This window comes from Mesoplodon bidens (genome assembly GCF_964165515.1).
Source record: "Mesoplodon bidens genome assembly, chromosome: 8".
In the NCBI taxonomy this organism is placed as follows: Eukaryota; Metazoa; Chordata; class Mammalia; order Artiodactyla; family Ziphiidae; genus Mesoplodon; species Mesoplodon bidens.
Genome location: NC_138165.1, coordinates 83,836,390 through 83,856,086, shown reverse-complemented (window position 1 = coordinate 83,856,086; position 19,697 = coordinate 83,836,390). Strand labels below are relative to the sequence as shown.

General features: G+C 42.7%; 1 protein-coding gene across 2 annotated transcripts in view; it reads right to left on the bottom strand.

The window, feature by feature from the left end:
* ADAM23 (ADAM metallopeptidase domain 23) overlaps nucleotides 1-2,720 on the bottom strand; it is a gene marked incomplete at its 5' end in the record, with an annotated part of 170,349 nt that extends 167,629 nt beyond the window's left edge. For both annotated transcript variants that reach the window (XM_081242184.1, XM_081242185.1), the window contains 2 exons: nucleotides 1,165-1,382; nucleotides 2,507-2,720. In XM_081242184.1, coding sequence (XP_081098310.1) covers nucleotides 1,165-1,382; nucleotides 2,507-2,720 — 432 coding nt within the window. The remainder of the gene's footprint in view (nucleotides 1-1,164; nucleotides 1,383-2,506) is intronic.
* Between the last annotated feature and the right edge of the window lie 16,977 nt (nucleotides 2,721-19,697).

Here is a 19,697-nt window from a genome sequence, read left to right as displayed (position 1 = left end):
ATTGTCCTATGAATGACCCTCCTGTCCTTGGAAGCCCAAGGCCCCTATGCCATTCCTTAGCTCAGGATGGCATATACGCCTCATTTTACCTTTCTGTCTCTGAACCTCTCAGGTGTGCTGGGCCTCTGACCCTCACATATATACATACGAGATTAAATTTGATTTTCTCCTGTTAACCTGTCTCATGTCAATTTAATTTTTGGACCAGCCAGAAAAACCTAGAAGGGTAGAGGAAAGTTTTCTTCCTATCCTACAAGTCCAAAGTAAAATATTTAACATACGGACTCTATTTTCTGCTCCTAATAAAGAAAAGAGGCACTGATAACCCATTGTGGACATCTGCTTGGGGTCCAAAATTTTATTAACTCAAATAATGACTAGTAAGCAGGAAAAAAAAAAGATCCCTTGAACTCTTTGGATATTAAGCACCTTCATCTTCCACTGAATGCCTTTTTGAAAATCAGTGACACTTTCTGAACCAATCTGCAAGTAAAGCTACTGTTCACAATGAATGCAGATAAAGTCTTGAAGGATTGTGCTGACCAAAACTGGTCTCTATATTATATAAATTGTTTGTTTATATTCACCATAATCTTTTAAAATGTCATATTGTTTACCTACTGAAAATATAACCCCCAAAAAAGTATTTTTTTCCTACTAACCAACTAAAGAAAGAAAGAGGCTGTTTAAACTTAACCACTCAATTTCTAAGTGAAAGACTGATAGGGAATCTGCAGCCCAACAGCTTTTTATAGCAATTTTCTGGGTGCAGATTGAAAGCAGTTTTCTTCATGGGAGGTAGAATACTGCACCCTTACATAAAGCCTCACAGATATAAGTCAGGACCATCAACATGTTCGCTTAACTACTGTTCAGTGTTCAATGCACCTACAAGAAAAATGGACCACATTTCAGCTGTTAAACTTATAAGGCGATAAGAAAATTCCAATTCCAGTTTAGTGTCAGAGAGGAAAGACAAACAGCAACCCTATCCCAGTAGATCCCAGGTTAATTCCCTCCAGTTTCTCCCCTATCATAATATTAATTGGTTTCCTAATAAAATGCTGCAGTAACATTTTTGAAATCAGATTCTGGCAGAAAATCAAATCAAAGGACAACTAACTCTTCATGGCAGCCACTTTTGCATACCCAGACCCTGCCTACCTTGTTATGTTTTTGCTGGTGTCTTGCCTTCGTGTCAAGAACATGGTAAGGGCTTTCCGAGTCTTGGTTGATGTAATATATGAGTCTTGAAGGCAGTGTGATTTCCTTCTGCATTGCATTGCTGTAACTGCTATTACTGCTGCTATTCTGTTGTAATATGTTGTCTTCATCTGCCAGGACTCCCAAATTGTTTTCTGCAGTTTCATTCCAATGCGGAGCTGGGGGGGAGGGGGGGGGACACAAACATACACAAACACACACATACCCTATAAATACATAAGTACTAAAATGCATTTTTCCATTAATTGCAAAAACAAAGTTTTCTACTTTTAAGCAGGTAAGGCGTAGAGACACAGGAAAGCAAGTTATTGCAACAATGAAATGGCCTGGATAGGTTATCAGCCAATAAGGCTTATACAACAATGTACTGTTTATAGTCTTAAATCTATACTTCTAAGTCTGGTGGTGGGGCTGAGGGGGAATGGACTTGAAGGAAGGGTCATTAAACGAACAAGCTCAGGGATTCTGCCCCTCACCTCCCCACCTTGGGAGTCTACAGAAGCTCAGTGGGACCAGGACTAAGAGTATCCCACCTGAGAGCTAAGAACCCTCCACAGATAACTTGAGTGCTGAATTCATGAACACGGGATGTTAACCGATTCATTTAACAAAATGGACAATTCCCTTTTCCTTTAACTTTGAGATGAGCAAAAATCTTTTGCCACAGAGGGATACAGATGCTGGCAGCTTTCCAATTTCTTTTTATTTTCCTGCCTATGGCCAGCTATCTGCTGTCACTGATGTCCAATCATCAATGTATTGAACATCATTTTATCTTCGTTGTTCATTATAATGACAAGCATTTTGAGAAATTACAAGCCAAAGGTTTATTATATCCCTGAAGTTTCCCTCCCCCACCTTAATTCCAACAGCAGTGAATAAACCCACTAGGCAATTTGAGGAAACACATTACCACTATTCTCATCACATCATCCCGCACTCACGTTCAGGCTCCACCACCCAAGAAAAAACTTGCTCCCTCGCTGCATTCCCCATCCACCGGTTTCCCCAAGTTGCACAGAGATCAGTTAGGGACCCCGCATCCACTGAATACCTTCCAGTGGAACCGGCAGTAATTTAGTGAATGCAACAGAAAAATGGACTTCAAAAAGTGAACTGGAATGAACGCCGGTTTGGGAATGAGAGAGGTGGACAGGCAGAGAGAGGCTGGGAAAGGCCGAGCCCTGGACGTGTCCGGAGCGCACGGACCCGCGTGCCCTTCGCTCTCCTCTGCAGGGCCCCGTGGACAAGGCAATGCAAAGGGCACCTGGGCCATACCCACCGCTGGGTGCAGCAGCCCGCCAGGCGCGGGGCCGGGATGAGGCGGCGAGTGGAGGCAGCAGGAGAAGTGCGAGGAGCAGGCGGCAGGGCGGCGCGCGGGCCGGGGCGCGGATGGGCGCCGGGCCGGCGGGGCCGCCGCGGGAGCAGCTGGAGGCTCTGGGGAGGCTGCAGCCCTCCACGGGCGGCCGCCCGGAGCTGTTGCCGGGTGGCTTCATGGCTCATAGCTCCCGGGCGCCGCTCGGTGTGGCCAGCGAGAGCGCCGGGCTAGGCTGCGGGCAAGGTTGCGGGCGGAGCCGGTCACGCCGGCTCGGCGCGCATGGTGCGGCCGCGGACAAGGGGGTCGGAGCTCGGGGCTAGGGGCTGGGCGGCGCCCCCCTGCCCTGCTCGCCTCTCAGCCCCTTCCGGGGTGGCTGCTGAAGAGTCCGGGGGTCCCAGTCGCTCCGCCAACTTGGAGCCTCCCCAGATGCTCCTCCCTCCCTGCGGCGGGTGCGGCAGCTCCAGTGACTGCGGGGGCTGCCGCTGGGGCTGAGGATGCTGAGGCGGCGAGCGGGAGCGAGCGGCGCGGGCGTGCGCCCCGCCCTCGAGAGCGCGCCCGAGCGCGGCTTCGCGTCCTGATGCTGATGCTGTTGCCTGGCACGGGACGCACTGCGCATGCTTTATTGTGGAAGAGAAAGGAGAGAGGGAAAAAAAGGGAGCAGAGTGATGCAGCATCAGAGGTGACGGTGGCACCTCCAGAGTTGGGGGCGGGGGAGAGAGGAAGCTGGCAGTCAGGGATTAGCCAGAGGGGAAGAAAGAAGAGTGTGGGGATTTCCAGGACAGAATGATCTGGAGGAAACAGCCAGCCAGAGGAATCGGCCTGCCTTTTCCACCACCCCAGACCTTACATATCCCCTCCTGTTCCAACCGCCACCTTCTCGGGTAAAACTTAGGCCAAGCATTTCCCTCTTCATCCTTTATTTATTTCCTTCCTGCAAATATATTGATATATAAAGGATTGCAGCCGGGGAGGTAAAAATAGCACTGCTCCTCATTCAGTTCGCGGGCAGCGCGGGGAACGAGGGCTGGGAAGCACTTTGGCGCGTGGCGGGCTCGCTGGCCAGATGACGCCCTGCGGCCTTGCAGAGCTCAGGCGCAGGGATCCCCCGAGCTGGGCCCTCCGCCCTGGACTCTGTCGCCCGGGCCTCTGTCGCCCGGGCTTGTGCCCAGGGCCTTTGCGGAAAGCAGATGGAGCTCAAAAGTTCAGAAAGGATGGGCCTCCCTGGTGGCGCAGTGGTTGAGAGTCCGCCTGCTGATGCAGGGGATACGGGTTCGTGCCCCGGTCTGGGAGGATCCCATATGCCGCGGAGCGGCTGGGCCCGTGAGCCATGGCCGCTGGGCCTGCGCGTCCGGAGCCTGTGCTCCGCAACGGGAGAGGCCACAGCAGTGAGAGGCCCGCATACCGCAAAAAGAAAAAAAAAAAAAAAAAAAAAAAAAGTTCAGAAAGGATGACTGGACGTGTTCCAGAAGGATTTAGAAATTCTGGCGGGGAAGAAACAGGGAGATGAGAAACCGAGTGTGTGGCAGCTATCATGGGAAATCCAGCATTTGTCAAGCCGGTGGGCGGGCGTGCATCGGAGAGGGCACATTGCAGATTTTGAGATCTGGTCCTGACTTGTGCAGAGAAAGAAAGATTTTTCTCTCACTGCTGTAAAAAATGAAGAAAAAAAAAAATCCCTGAATTGGGTGGATCAGCGGCAACTAAATACGATGGTTTCACATTAGGGCCTGTGGCATATTTCTGCCCCCAAACTCCCATAATGCAAGCATTCATTTGTTCGCCCTCCCAATGACAGTCTGAGTAATAACAATGTTGTCTTTCTCCGTTATGTGTATTTAAAATGGAGACAATACTGTCTACTTTGGGGGATCAAGAATCTCACAATAAAGAGAAAGGATGTGGGTATAATGCACCACAGCAATGACAGGACTCAGTGTTGTTAGCTGTCTTCTCCACCCCCAGTTAACAGAGGGAAGGAAAAGAGAGAGAGACGAGACAGACTCACACACACAGAGACCAGAGATCTCAGAACTGTTAGAGAATTAAACACTAATATTAGCTCTTCCTCTTTGTATCAGAGCTAGGATATCAATCTGTTATCACACATTTATTAATGTGAACTTGTCATTGATGCTACCTCCCCCAAATGTGGGCAGCAACAGTTTTCCTTTTGGCTCAGTTTGTGTCCCTAGAAGCTAGCGTGGTGTTTGTGGCACAGAGAAGTCTCTCAAAATATGTCATGAATGAATAGACCAGCGGTGGTACCAGTAGCAGGAGGCACGTGGGGCAAACGTGAACATGCCCACCTCCCCATCGTTCCTACTTGCAGCTCAGTGCTCTTGGGGGCGTCTCCCTCAAGACAAGCATGTCCTGGCTAGGTTTTCCCAATTTATACTTGATATAATGATATAATCCTGGAAAAGGGCTTGTGGGGAAAAGGAGGTGGACAAGGAATGAGAAGGGAAAAGGAGATGAAAGGCAAAAGATGCCCAGATGCAAAGTTCTTTAAAAGGCATCTCTTGCAACTGGGTAACAACCTCTCAAAGCTTCTTCCAATAAATAAAGCCATGAGTTACCCAGACCACCTGCATACCAACCAGTCAGCAGCCACCATCCCATGCACTTGGGAAACAGAATAAGGACTGAATTCCATTTCTAGTAAGGAGCAGAAGTATTTGCAAAAAAAAACCCAACAAAAATAAGATGTTGTCTTTTACACTGTAATCCAAAAACTGCATTTATTTACAGAACTTTAATGTTTACAGACTCGACCGGAGCCTAGATAATGTATTAGTAAATGAGATAGTGAGTCAGAGAAGGAGTAAATCACTCAGAAAAGAATGTACTAGAAGTTTGGCCCTTAAACCATATATTTAAGGGGAGGTTAAGAAGAGAATCAAATATTCTTTGAGCAGTTAATTTGTTCGTTTTAGTCATAGTCTCATTAGGTAGCTTGGAATGTTTATTGTTAGAGAGTCTGGTTCTAAATAGTCTCCTCTGTGCTTATAATATTTAGAAATTTTGTCCATCATCATCTACTGCTTTGCTCTATATTCATGTCTGTGCATATCATCTCTCCCCTGTCAAAAAACACTGAGTCTTAAGCTGCGTCTCATTCATCCCTGATCTGTAGAGCCTAGCGTAGTACCCAGAATGGAGTCAGCATTTGATAAATGTGTATTGGGTAGAGGGGCACTCACAGGTAGGAGGGAGGGATTCAGCAAGCTGGAGTGGAATGAAGGGAGGAATGTACCAGAAGTTTGGGTGCTGTAATAGCTCTGGTTAGACGTGTGTGCTGGATCCCAAGAGCATCAGGGACCATTGGAGTGGCCTGGTGAACTTAGTAGATATGAAAAACTGCTGTAGTCGTAGGTGAAAGGAAGTGGTCAGAAGGTCCATGGGAAGAAAATTACAGCAAGCAATGTGGATACTAACTGAACACAAGGAAGGGTGTGTGCAAGCAGCGTCCACAAAGGGTAGCTGTGCTGCTCCCAAGAGTGGTTCAGCTGGGCCGGTGAGGGAAGACACCAGAAGTCCTCTCTTTGCTTTCGTTTGCTGCAGGGGGCAGACCGGACCTGCCTTGAAACCAGTGAGGAAACTGGGCCTGCACAAGAGCAAGTAAAAGGGTAGAAATATTAGATTTGGAAGGCATCTGCCTCAACAGGGCTGAAATTCTGGGAGAGAAGGTAGAACAAAGGATCACAGAAGAGGGGCCTTGGAAGATGAAAGCAGGTGAAAAAGTAGGGCAATGTAGCAAAGCGGCTTCACAACAGCAATTAGAATGGAAAAATCATTTGACCAAAAAGCCAAGGTCAAAGAAGGGGTGCAGCAAATTGGTGGATGGCAATGATGCTGAGGAGTGGTCTGGGGGAGTGAGAGCAACTGCACCAACAAGGGTCAAAGGGCGGCAGCTCTGACTCCAGGGCAGCTCCATCCAGAGAGCTGGCTGGGAGCAGAGAATTCCGTTACAGACTCTGCTAGAGGAGGTTCTTCATTCTCTTTTTAGACTGGCTGTGAAGACTGATTTTACAAGTGAAAATTAATGCCTCCAAGGGAAAAAGTGGGATGAGAAAAACAACTTTTGTTTCTCTGACTTGCTGCGTAGGCATTTTACAGTATGATTACCCTGCTCACACTCAAGGGTCTGAACAATTTGGATAAGGACGTGACTTTAGGATTCCTGCCTCAAGTGCGCATTGTGCTTTTCCTGGGCACCTCTTCACATAGCTACTTAGAGTTAAGCCCGTGAAAAGTCAGTGACCTCCGCCCCAACCTTCTTATAAGTGATAGTTGCTTGCTGCCCTCTTTATCCCCTGCTCACTGGTGACCTGGGTCAGAGGATTGCCCTTCCCCCAGCTCATGACTTCCCACCCCCAGCTTCTGGGATCTGTAAGTAGTAAATCTTGTGACTCTGCTTCCTTTGTGTGGGTGTATTGAAACTGTGCCTTCAATCCAAATGACCCTATGGATTACACTTCACCAAAGTGGGATCTCGGATGCTGAGAGGGCTACCTGCCTGCCCATGTGGGTGACTTGTGCGCCCCCCCGCCCCGCCCCAACCTTTCAGCGGGTCATAATCTGCATGTTCTTCACTCAGTCCCCCAGCTCCGGCTTCTCAACACAAGACAGCATACTTTTTGGTAAAAGCCAAAAATAAGTGAGCTCTATTATTTGTACTTTCCACATTGTTCTGGGGTCAGCAAACATTTTCTCTAAAGAATCATATAGTAAATATTTTAGACCTTGTGTGCCATATGGTTTCTGACGCATATTCTTGGTAATTTTTTTACACTTTAAAAAATGTAAAAATCATGCAGCCTGCAGGCCCTAGTTTGTCAATCTACCATTTTTAACTATATATATATTTATATTGACTTAAGGTTAAACTTTTTTATCAACTGCATTAATATGCTTGTGAGCAGAAAAGCATGTGCAACAGTATACATAGCTCTAACTCCAAAAGAGCTAGCTCTTCACTGAACTTTACTATTTGTTTAATCAGTAATTGTTTATTTCTTAATAACATTCAGCACTTGAAGGGATTCCTAAAGAAAGAAGCATTCCTCCATTTCGAGCTCATTTCCAGACTTAGACAACAGAGGGAAATGTCAGAAATCATTTGCCAAAAAAATACAGATACAGAAAAGATTCCAGACTTTTTTTTTTTTTTGCCAAGATGTATTTTCTGGTGAGCAGAGAGATGCTGAATGAAGGCTACAGTCATGGCAGGTCAGAGGATGGAGTAACACACCCAGTGACAGCCCTTCCTGGAGCCCATCACTATAAGTGCCCTGCGTTTGTGTTCCTCAAACTCAATCCTGAAGAGTGGCTGCAAGGCAGCCAGTATCAGAGCTGAACAGGCAGCCTTGAAGTTCTTGAAAAATAAGTCTGCAAGTCTATGTTAAATACATTCTGAGGGACAGACAGCAGTGGGCCAATTTCAGAAGTCAAGGTGTGACTTTACTCAACACTACTGAGCAAAGCAAAAGTATTTATTACCAAAACTGCAATGGTCACAGACATATTTCTCTTTTTTTTTTGGCCACATTGAGTCTTCATTGCTGCACATGGGCTTTCTCTAGTTGCGGCGAGCGGCGGCTACTCTTCACTGCAGTGCGCGGGCTTCTCATTGCGGTGGCTTCTCTTGTTGCGGAGCACGGGCTCTAGGTGCACAGGCTTCAGTAGTTGTGGCTCACGGGCTCAGTAGTTGTGGCTCGCGGGCTCTAGAACGCAGGCTCGTAGTTGTGGCACACGGGCTTAGTTGCTCCATGGAATGTGGGATCTTCCCAGACCAGGGCTCGAACCCATGTCCCCTGCATTGGCAGGAGGATTCTTAACCAGTGCACCACCAGGGAAGTCTGACATATTTCTAAAAGAATAGTTGAACAGACAAAAATGTGTCATAGTGTCAAAGCGTGAAAATATCTGAAGAAAGATAACCACTGGAGACACGTAAAATTTAATTCTTAAGGGATATTATGTTAAACGAAGGTTAAGTAGGAACAGGATACATTTTTAAAACAGCTGATTTTTCTCCCCACTATGCAAACATTTGGCTAGTTTATCCCAGTTTGGTGCACTTACAAGCTGTAGTACAAAGGGATAAACAAGCATGTCGTGATGACTTGTGGTGATGATCTATGCTATGCAAAACTTGGAAGAATTGTGTTTATTGAGAATAATCACTGAGGCAACACATCATTATTAACCCTCTCTGGGTCACAGAGCAGCACTTGGAGTTTCTGTAGAAGTAAATTGCCATGTACTAATTGGGGAAGAAAGTCCTCAACTACTTTTAGAGACTGCAAGTAAATTTTATATAAAAGGTTAGAATCCCATCAGCAGAATTAATATACTAGTGCTAATCCCTAGCATTTGCATAACAATAGTTAAACCCTTTAATACAGCCTGCTTTAATCATTACTATGCGTTTACACACCGCAAAGTGCTTTTTATCTGTTTTATTTTATTAGATCTTCAATTCTGTCACACAGGGAAGACAGTTATTGCTATTCTTTTTAGGAGCTCCATCTTGGATGCAAGGACACTAAGGCCCCCTGGTTTCTGCAGTGATCCTCAATCCTGGCTGCACATTCTAATCACCTGGAAAGCTTTAACAATCTATTGAAGGCTGAGTATTTAGAATCTTCAAGACTGGAATCCACCATCAGTGTTTTACAATTCCTCCCAGTTTAATTGAATGTGAAGCAGAGTGAAGATACACTAGGTAGAGGGATTTCCCAAGATCACACACCAGAGCAAGACATCAAGAACTCGAATTGGAATCCTGAATTCAAGTCCTGCACTGTTCCCAAGGCCTTCTTCCCTATTTCTGCTTTTATAACAAGTTAACCCTGAACGAGGAAAGCTTAAAAAATTAGCTTAGTACAGTTGCTGCCAAATCTAAGAAAATACAGAATTAGAAAACATTTGAGACAGAAGTTACCTTTGAAGTCATCTAGGAGTTCAAACCCATTGTTGTAGAAACAAAGTTGCAGACCTTATTGCCCAAGGTCACACCAATCTGTGGTGACTTGGGACCGGATTCAGAGACCCCTCTTCCAGGCTTTCCAGTACTTTCCATTGTACTTTGTAAATAGTTTGTTTTTTAAAAATTGACTTGCAAAAATCCTGGTCAGTCTGCAATGTAATTCATTTCCGGTCTTCCACTTGACAGTGCTATGTAAAGATAAAGAAGGACATAGCTACGAGGTCTAGGTCCCAACAGCATCAGTTCCTCTAAGCCCAGTTCCATAGCTTGGCAGCATAACTATGGAGAGAAGTGCCACATATCTTTGGAGGTAATTCATTCAAATAAAATACCTATTGTTCTCCTACTTCTCTTGTCTTTTGTGTCTCAAATATTTCCAAGGGTCAATTTTCTCATCCAATGAGTTTCTTGTAATACCCTCAGTATATCCTAAGAATTCAACAACTGCAGCATCTTAAATCATGTTTTAGGAAGTGCCAAATTTGGTGAGAAACGAAAAAGAATACAGGAAATAATAACAAACAAAATAATAACAATAATAACAAAGAGAAGGGGGAGGAAGAAAAGATTATTTATGCAGCACCTGCAAGATGTGCTAGATACCATGTTAAGCACTTTACCTGAATGATCTCATTTAATCCTCATGCAGTTCTATGAAGGAGCCACTATCCCATTTTGACTGATGAGGGAACTGAGGCTTGTAGAAGTCAAATAATTTATCCAGGTTCATATGAAGCAGGACTGGGTCAGGAAGCATGTTTGCCTAACTCCAAAGAATAAACTCCCAACCACAACATAATGACTCACAAACCCTATCAATTTATCAAGTGTAGTAATCAAATTCACCAAAAAATTACGAAAATTCTATCCTCTACCCATTCCACACTTAATTAGAAATTTATTTTGTTTGAAACTGGAGCTGAAAAACACTGATGCTGTATAATTTATTTGGCCACAGCCCCAAAACAAAACACTTAAAACGATCTGAAATTTTCTTCAAAAGCATTTTGAAATCATGGCACTTGGCTATAAATAGAATTTTAAATTTTATTTTTGTCTGTTTAAAACCACAGACACATTGACTCATGCACAAAATGTTCTGAATTATTTTCCTTACTTCACATTAGAGACTTTTGAATACAGCCATTCTATACAATTATTTGTATAACTCTAAAACAAAACCCAATTATGGTCCAGATATTTGTTTCTTACATTGAAATAGCATTCCACAAGAGAGGGCCAAGATCCTCCCTTACCAGAGAATTTAATTTTTTCTAAATTTTAAATTAACCAAAATAGCCACCTATTCACTTTAATTATAATTATAACTAGCAACATTTATTAATCTACCTCTATCAATTAATATTAGCTTTTGCCAGCATATTAGCATGTTCAGATTTCTAATGACATAACAAAGAAAGCTTAAACCCTGATCAGCATTCATTAAATATTTTTATCCTTTTGTTGTTCTGAGGCAAAAAGAATGGCTAACACATAGCTCCTTAGATCATATAATTTGCTTTTGCACAATTTTGTCATTTACTATATTGCAGCACATACATTAAAACTGAACTAGCTATATTACTCCTGTTAGATTGTCATGGTATTAGACTATTCATGTCATGGATATAGACGTGACTTGGAGATAGAAAACAAATGATAGAGACAGACAATCACTTCTCTAGAAGAAAAAGATAAACTCTAGCCTATTCCAGAATCCAATTCTAAGACTTTGTGTTTGTTATTCTGATAAATTATCTGAGAGATAGATTGCATGCTGAAAATGCCATTGCAGAAAACATGAAGTTTTTCCATGTAATAAAATGTTTGGATGAACTGAGATAAACTGTAAACAAAATGTTTTGAAGCTGTGTGACCTGGCCAAAAAAAACTAAGGAAAGAATTTCAATATCAACAAGTAAGTTTTGGAAAAACTAATCTAAACTATTTGTATATCTAAATAACTATACATCCCACTTTCAAATATCACGGCACACATAGCTTATTATCCATATCACAGCTGGCAATAACACACACACACACACATACACACACACACACACACACACACACACTCCTTCACACCAACATGGGAAACAGACTGCGGAGTTCACTGTCCTTGAACAAAACAACTTTATTTTAAAATGCCAACAAAACAATATTGATAACCAAATAGAAAATATGATCAAAATTACACCAAACTGTGATGCACAAACCCTATAAATAAATTGGACATGATCCAGGAGTATTTCTGTTTGCTATGGCAAAATGTTAAAAACAACAACACTAGCAACAAGATACAGGCATACCTCATTTTACTGCACTTCGCTTTATTGTGCGTCACAGATATGGCATTTTTTTACAGATCGAAAATTTGTGGCAACTCTGCATCAAGCAAGTTATCAGTGCCATTTTTAAGTAAGAGAGGCTCTTACTCTCTTTAATTCTGCGAAAGCTGAGAGATGTAAGGAAACTGCAGAAGAAGAGTTTGAAGCAAGCAGAGGTTGGTTCATAAGATTTAAGGGAAGAAGACATCTCCATAACATAAAAGTGCAAGGTGAAGCAGCAAGTGCTGATATAGGGACTTCCCGGGTGGCGCAGTGGTTAAGAAGCCCCCTGCCAATGTAAGGGACACGGGTTCAAGTCCTGGTCTAGGAAGATCCCGCATGCCTCGGAGCAACTCAGCCCATGTGCCACAACTACCGAGCCTGTGCTCTAGAGCCCGTGAGCCACAACTACTGAGCCCACGTGCCACAACTACTGAAGCCCACACACCTAGAGCCTGTGCTCCACAACAAGAGAAGTCACCACAACGAGAAGCCCACGCACCACAACAAAGAGTAGCCCCCACTAGCCACAACTAGAGGAAGCCCACGTGCAGCAACAAAGACCCAACACAGCCCAAAAAATAAATAATTTTTTTAAAAAGTGCTGATGTAGGGCTTCCCTGGTGGCGCAGTGGTTGAGAGTCCGCCTGCCGATGCAGGGGACACGGGTTCGTGCCCCGGTCCGGGAGGATCCCACATGCCACGGAGCGGCTGGGCCCGTGAGCCATGGCCGCTGAGCCTGCGCGTCCGGAGCCTGTGCTCCGCAACGGGAGAGGCCACAACAGTGAGAGACCCGCGTACCGCAAAAAAAAAAAAAAAAAAAAAAGTGCTGATGTAGAAGCTGCAGCAAGTTATCCAGAAGATCTAACTAAGATAATTAATGAAGGTGGCTACACTAAACAACAGATTTTCAATGTAGATGAAACAGCTTTATACTGGAAGAATATGCCATCTAGGACTTTCATAGCTAGAGAGAAGTCAATGCTTGGCTTCAAAAGACAGGCTGTCTCTCTTGTTAGAGGTTAATGCAGCTGGTGACTTTAACTGAAGCCAATGCCCATTTACCATTCTAAAGATCCTAAGTCCCTTAAGAATTATCCTAAATCTACTCTGCTTGTGCTCTCCAAATGGGAGAACAAAGGATGACAGCACATCTGTTTACAACACAGTTTACTGAATATTTTAGGCCCACCATTGAGACCTGCTGCTCAGAAAAAAAAGATTCCTTACAGTTCATTGGCAATGAACCTAGTCACCAAGAGCTCTTATGGGGATGTACAAGGTTACAGATTAATGTTGTTTTCATACCTGCTAACACAACATCCGTTCTGCAACCCATGGATCAGGGAGTCATTTAGACTTTCAAGTCTTATTATTTGAGAAATACAAGGCCATAGCTGCTAGAGACAATGATTCCTCTGATGGATCTAGGCAAAGTCAGTTGAAATCCTTCTAGAAGAGATTCACCATTCTAGTTATTAAGAATATTGACGATTCCTGGGAAGAGGTCAAAATATTAACATTAACAGGGGTTTGGAAGAAGTTGATTATAACCTGTAAGGATGACTTTGAGGGGTTCAAGACTTCATTGGAGGAAGTAAGTGCAAATGTGGTGGAAATAGCAAGAGAACTAGAATTAGAAGTGGAGCCTAAAGATGTGACTGCATTGCTGCAATCTCATGATAAAACTTTAATGGATGAAGAGTTGCTTATGGATGAGCAAAGACAGTTGTTTCTTGATATAGGGTCTATTCCTGGTGAATTCTGTGAAGAAATTGTTGAAATGACAACAGTGGATTTAGAATATTACATAAATTTAAGTTGATAAAGCAGCAGCCAGATTTGAGAGGATTGAACTCCCAATTGTGAAAGAATTTCTACCGTGGGTAAAATGCCATCAAACAGCACTGCACGCTACAGAGAAATTTTTCGTGAAAAGAAGAGATCATCGATGTGGCACACTTCATTATTGCCTTATTTTAAGAAACTGCCACAGCCAGCCCAGCCTTCAGCATCCACCATCCTGATTATTCGGCAGCCATCAACATCGAGGCAAAAGTCTCCACCAGCAAAAAGATTTCCACTCGCTGAAGGTTGATATGACGGTTAACATTTTTTAGCAATAAAATATTTTTTAATTAAGTTGTGTATGTTGTTCGGTGGGGTTTTTTTTTGACATAGTGCTTTTGTACACTTAAGAGACTGAAGTGTAGTGTAAACATAGCCTTTATATGCACCGGGAAGCCAAAAATTTCATGTGACTTGCTTTACTACAATACTCGCTTTGTTGTGGTGGTCTGGAACCGAACCCACAATATCTCCGAGGTATGCCTGTATTTTTACAACATTTTATTTTGAAAGGTACGCAATAATATCTGTTAAAATTAAATGTTCTGGGAGGGCTTTAGTGCTTTTTAGCATTTTGTAATTTTGTTTAACATTTTGTAATTTAAATAGAAGTAGCATGCACTCGAAACAAAAAACTTCGTGTGACTCGCTTTACTGTAACATTCGCTTTATTGCGGTGATCTAAAACCTAACCGCAATATCTCGGAGCTCTGCCTGTAGTGCAACTGACATGGAGCTGGGCTGCCCAGACGCCAATTAAGAAAGGACTTGTTGCCCCAGCTACTGGGAGTGGTGTCAGCAGACAGCCCTTAGATGTCAGCCCTTTTAGGGATTGTTTCAGTAGCAGAGAGTAATGCCATTCCCAGGGGTGCTCAGGGTCACACCATCCCCTGAGTGATCCACATGCAATAACAGGCAGGGATATAAAAGCCTGCCCATTTTGGCTCGCACTGCCAGCTGCAGCAGATGAAAATACAATACAGCCAGCTAAATTTGAATTTCAGATAAACAATGAATAATCTTTTAGTAGAAGTATGTCCCATTCGAATTTGAATCTGAAATTCAAATCTAACTGTGTGTCCTGTATTTTATCTGGCAGCCATAATTTACCCTAACGCAGTAAAACTCTGATGAGCCATTTTCACTCCACAGCCCCCTGTGGGGTGTGCCAACGCAGCTCTTAGGTCAGCTCTCCTCCCTTTTGCCTCCCTCCCCCACCCTTCGACAGGGCATTGATCCCAATGCCTTTCCATAAAAAACATCCTGTATGCCAAACTCCATCTTCGAGTCTGCTTCCCAGAGACCCCAACCTGCAACAGAATGCAACAACCATCTGTTCTGCCCAACTTTTGAAAGATGCAGATCATAAAAATAATACCACAAGGGGCTTCCCTGGTGGCGCAGTGGTTGGGAGTCCGCCTGCCGATGCAGGGGACATGGGTTCGTGCCCCGGTCCGGGAAGATCCCGCATGCCATGGAGCGGCTGGGCCCATGGGCCATGGCCGCTGAGCCTGCGTGTCTGGAGCCTGTGCTCTGCAATGGGAGAGGCCACAACAGTGAGAGGCCCACGTACCGAAAAAAAAAAATAATAATAATAATAATAATACCACAAAAGTTCTCCTAAGTCTAAAATGACAAGAAAATAATTACTAAGTAAATGTTTAACTGATGGTTACATTTTTTAAGTTTTAAAAAATATTTATTTACTCCTTTAGAATAATATTAATAACCCATTACATGTCAAAAGAAATAGTATATTTTTATAAAAATAACTATTTCCAAAATAAAATAGTGTAGTGAGAAGAGTGGATCTCTTTTCATTTTACATTTTTGCAAGTTGCATTCTTGTTGGTCTTTTGAGAAGATTGTTGGATTTTCATGTCTGTTTCTGCATTTAATTTATTGTGGTTAAAGGATATGAAAAAATTCAGCCTCACACAAACATATACGAGTATTTTTAATAATCCTTTCAGATAATTATGGATTTTCGTCTTTGATGCTAAACTAAAACTACAAGAGTGTTGGTTTCCAAAAGGTTAGTTGCAATGTAGGACCTAAAACCCTGTCATTGAATATTTTTGTACTCTGTTTCATTAAAATACATAGGTCTGTCTTGCACACTTAATCGATGGTTATTTTAACCAGCATATTCACTTTAGGTGGGTGGTATTTATGATAAAGGAGAGCTAGAATTTTTCCAAACTTTATATAAACTATGCTATATTTGAGCCCTTGTGTAATCAACACATATAAACGTTCCTTTCCATTTTATAGGACTTAATTTTATTACCTTTTAAAGAGGAAATACTGTAGTTAATCTTTGATTTGTTTAATATGGTATTTCATGTTTTAGGTGAAGAAGGCAACCCTCAATTATAACATTATTCTTTGGGGAGTACACAATCCATTTTGTGGTGATTTGCTATATTGAAGGGCTTACAGAAAATGCATTTTAGCAAAAACCAGGAACTGCTAAGAGCAGCAGAAAGGCAGTACAGTACAGTGGCAGGAGCATGCAATTTATGATTGGAAGTCATGTCTCATCACAGTGTTATGAGGAATTTTAAAAGGCGTATACATGCAATCACTAGATAAACTCTAACATACTGCAAACTTGTCAATTATCATATTTTGGAATTTACACTTAGTTAAATGTTTGTGGTTGATATAAATTATTAAAGCAAGGGGACTTCCCTGGTGGTCCAGTAGTTAAGATTCCATGCTTCCAGTGCAGGGGGCACGGGTTTGATCCCTGGTCAGGGAATTAATATCGCACATGCCGCGTGGTGTGGCCAAAAAATAAACAAATAAATAAATAAAGATGCAGGTTTGACAATCCAGTTCTTCTCTAACATCAACATAATGTTTATTTTAAAAAATTATTAAAGGGAAGTAACAGGTTGACATATGGCTCTGATATTTGATATTTATGTCATGGAAGAAAAAGAGGCTTTATTGTAGCATGAGTCTTGGGACAGACCATGGGCTTTAGTTTGGTGATACCCAAGAATATATATTCTATTTCATTTTCTGGGACATATCCCAGAGATGGGGCAACATTTGTGAGTTAAAAGCCACCCTATGAGGTAAAGTGCTGCATATATATGTTGTATTGTAGTGGTTTTATCATTACTAATATGCATTTTCCTTAGTATCTAGGGTTTCTTTTCCTTTTGTCATAATATCAAGTGTTCATCAATTTATCAGCTCTCTGTCAATAATTATAAAGAAATGAGATACAAGCCGTGGTCAGTCAACGAGATGAGGCAAACACAAAATTAACCCACCTCCAGGCCAGAACCAAATTATCCGTAAAGGTGACAACAGTAACCAGAATCCCTACTTGACAAAGTTTCTCCTGCACCCACTCTGTAACGCACCCACACTTTGCTCTGTCCCTCTCCTGCCAGTCCCTCCTCTGCCCCTGATGCCCCCTTGACCATCTGGCCTCCCCTTGTTTCTATCCCCTGACATCCTTTGCATCTCTTCCTAGCTTCTCTAGAATCATTCCCTGCCTTATCTACTTCCTCGTGGATCAGGTTTCTTTGTGCTGACTATGGACTATATAACCACTGTGTCATGGCTTTGGAATCACTTCTCAAAAATTAAGCCATGCTGGGCTTCCCTGGTGGCGCAGTGGTTGAGAGTCCGCCTGCCGATGCAGGGGACACGGGTTCGTGCCCCAGTCCAGGAAGATCTCACATGCCGTGGAACGCCTGGGCCCGTGAGCCATGGTCGCTGAGCCTGCACGTCCGGAGCCTGTGCTCCACAACGGGAGAGGCCACAACAGTGAGAGGCCCACGTACCAAAAAAAAAAAAAAATTAAGCCATGCTTAGCAGTCCAATAGGTCAACCAGGAACCACGTAGGGTGCTGTGAGGCCTTGTTAAATAGTGACTTGGGAGGGCAAGCTGGGGCAATGCACCTACAGCAAGTATTCAGGGGAGCCCCCATTCTCAGTGATGGAGCACTGCGAGGGAGAAGTAGTGCCTCTAGCAAATTTGGCCACGTCCCTACTTGCGTGGACTCAGACCTTTCTACAGATCCTGTCCGCCATTTTTATGCTTAATGCCAGTTGAAAACCTCACATAGTTGCTCTAAAGCAAAAAAAATATATATTACCAGACAATGAAAATGAAATAATGAGATGAAAAAATGATAATGAAATAGCATATCACAGGAGGAAACTGGTCTTATTTAAAATGAGATTAAGTTATACATAAATGGCCAAAGAACTTGGAATCAGAGAAGTTGTGAGTCAAGAGCTATTGAATTCATTTTCCCTCTCAGTGTAGATATTCCCAATACAACAACTGTTGAAAAGTCAAATGCCTACATAGGGACCAGGCAGGTAATGAGAAAAGTAGATGCCATACAATAAGGCATGGTGAGGACTGTGGCAAACAGTAAAGCACACGCCTTGTCTACATGGGGAAGACCTTACAGAGCTCTGTCCAACTATTGTCTTCAGGTAGGTCCGGTAGTGCTAGTTCAAGAAGAACCTGAAATCCAGACTTTTGGTGACTTTTTAAAATTACTAAATATTAACTGCTTATTCAAATGTTTTAAAACACCGCCTGAAGTCAAAGAAGACATGAAAGTAGACCAGACGTGACTCACAGTGGTGACTTTTTCCATATGAAAAACCTGACTGAGAGCCTAATACACATTTCAACACCTCTAATCCTGACCTCTTCCTTATACTGAACCAAAGTTTTCAATATTAGCATAACTTCCACTCTAGATTATATAACTGTATCCTCTGGATCAACACAGGATAACCCTGTTCCTGTATTTCTTTTTCATTCTTGAAGTATGTCTTCCAAAAACAAAATGCCTAAGCCTTAATTACTTCTTTCCTTTTCTAATATCCAGTCCCTCTTTGCTCTCCAAACTTATTTATTTATTTATTACTGAGTTGTGCTTTTCTTTAAATTGTTTTCATCTTGCTCCTTCTCAAGTACCTACAGTGACTCCCTATTGCCCTTTATTTCAAGAGCCTCCATGACCTGACTCACAGTTACCAATATATATCTCCCAGTTTCTATCTTCTGCTCTAACATATCATTAGCAGAAAATGATTCTTCCATTCCTGATGCTGCTTTCCAAGGGAGTGGAAGCCCACTGCATTCTGCTCCTGGCTTCTCTCTGCCCCTTCCTGTCTCCACCTCTGGGATACAGAAGTGATTTGTCTGCTGAGTAAATTTGAGGTGAATAAACTGGGCATGTGCGGATCAGCTTTCCTTTTTCCTACTGGGACTGAGCTACCTACAGAGGACAGAAGTCCTCCATCAGAATAGAGTGATGTTTTGGTCTCCAGCCTTCTTTCGATTTGTACAGAATCTGGTTAGAGAACTGGGGAACTATTAATTGGGCCCTCTAAAAAATATAAGCCACCATATTCCTTCTCACCTCAGAAGATTCGGAAATGCCACAGATCATTACAACTGAAAGGAACCTCAGAGAATATTTAGTTCAGAATCATCATGTATCAGAGGTAGAAAAAGTAAGTCCCGGAGAATTTCAGTAACTTGCCCCCAAACTAGCTAGTTAGTAGTAGGCATTAGTTTTACGTTGATAACAGCAATAAAGTTCCTTATTTTTTCATTCTAAATGCAACCATTAGGCGATACTTGATAAGAGTTTTCAAAGTAGAAGATCAAATAAGGCTAAGTCAGAGAAGGATCTAATTAGCATGCAAGGAAAAAAATCTTTGGCAAAAATATCAGTGAGACTAAAACAGACTCATTGTAAACTTGAAAAAGACCCCATTCAACTCTGTTTTCATAATCTAGTCTGCAGTCACTGGTAGACTTGAGGATGGCAGTTAAATTTTGACATTTTCTGTACCCTGTCCATCCCAAACAACTCCAGCTAAGTCCGTTTTCAAATTTAAAGCATTTCTAGAAACAAGACACTGTTTAACATAAAGACAATAAAAAATATGATGTCTCCTTTTTGTCTTTTTCATCTTCAACATGTTCTACTAA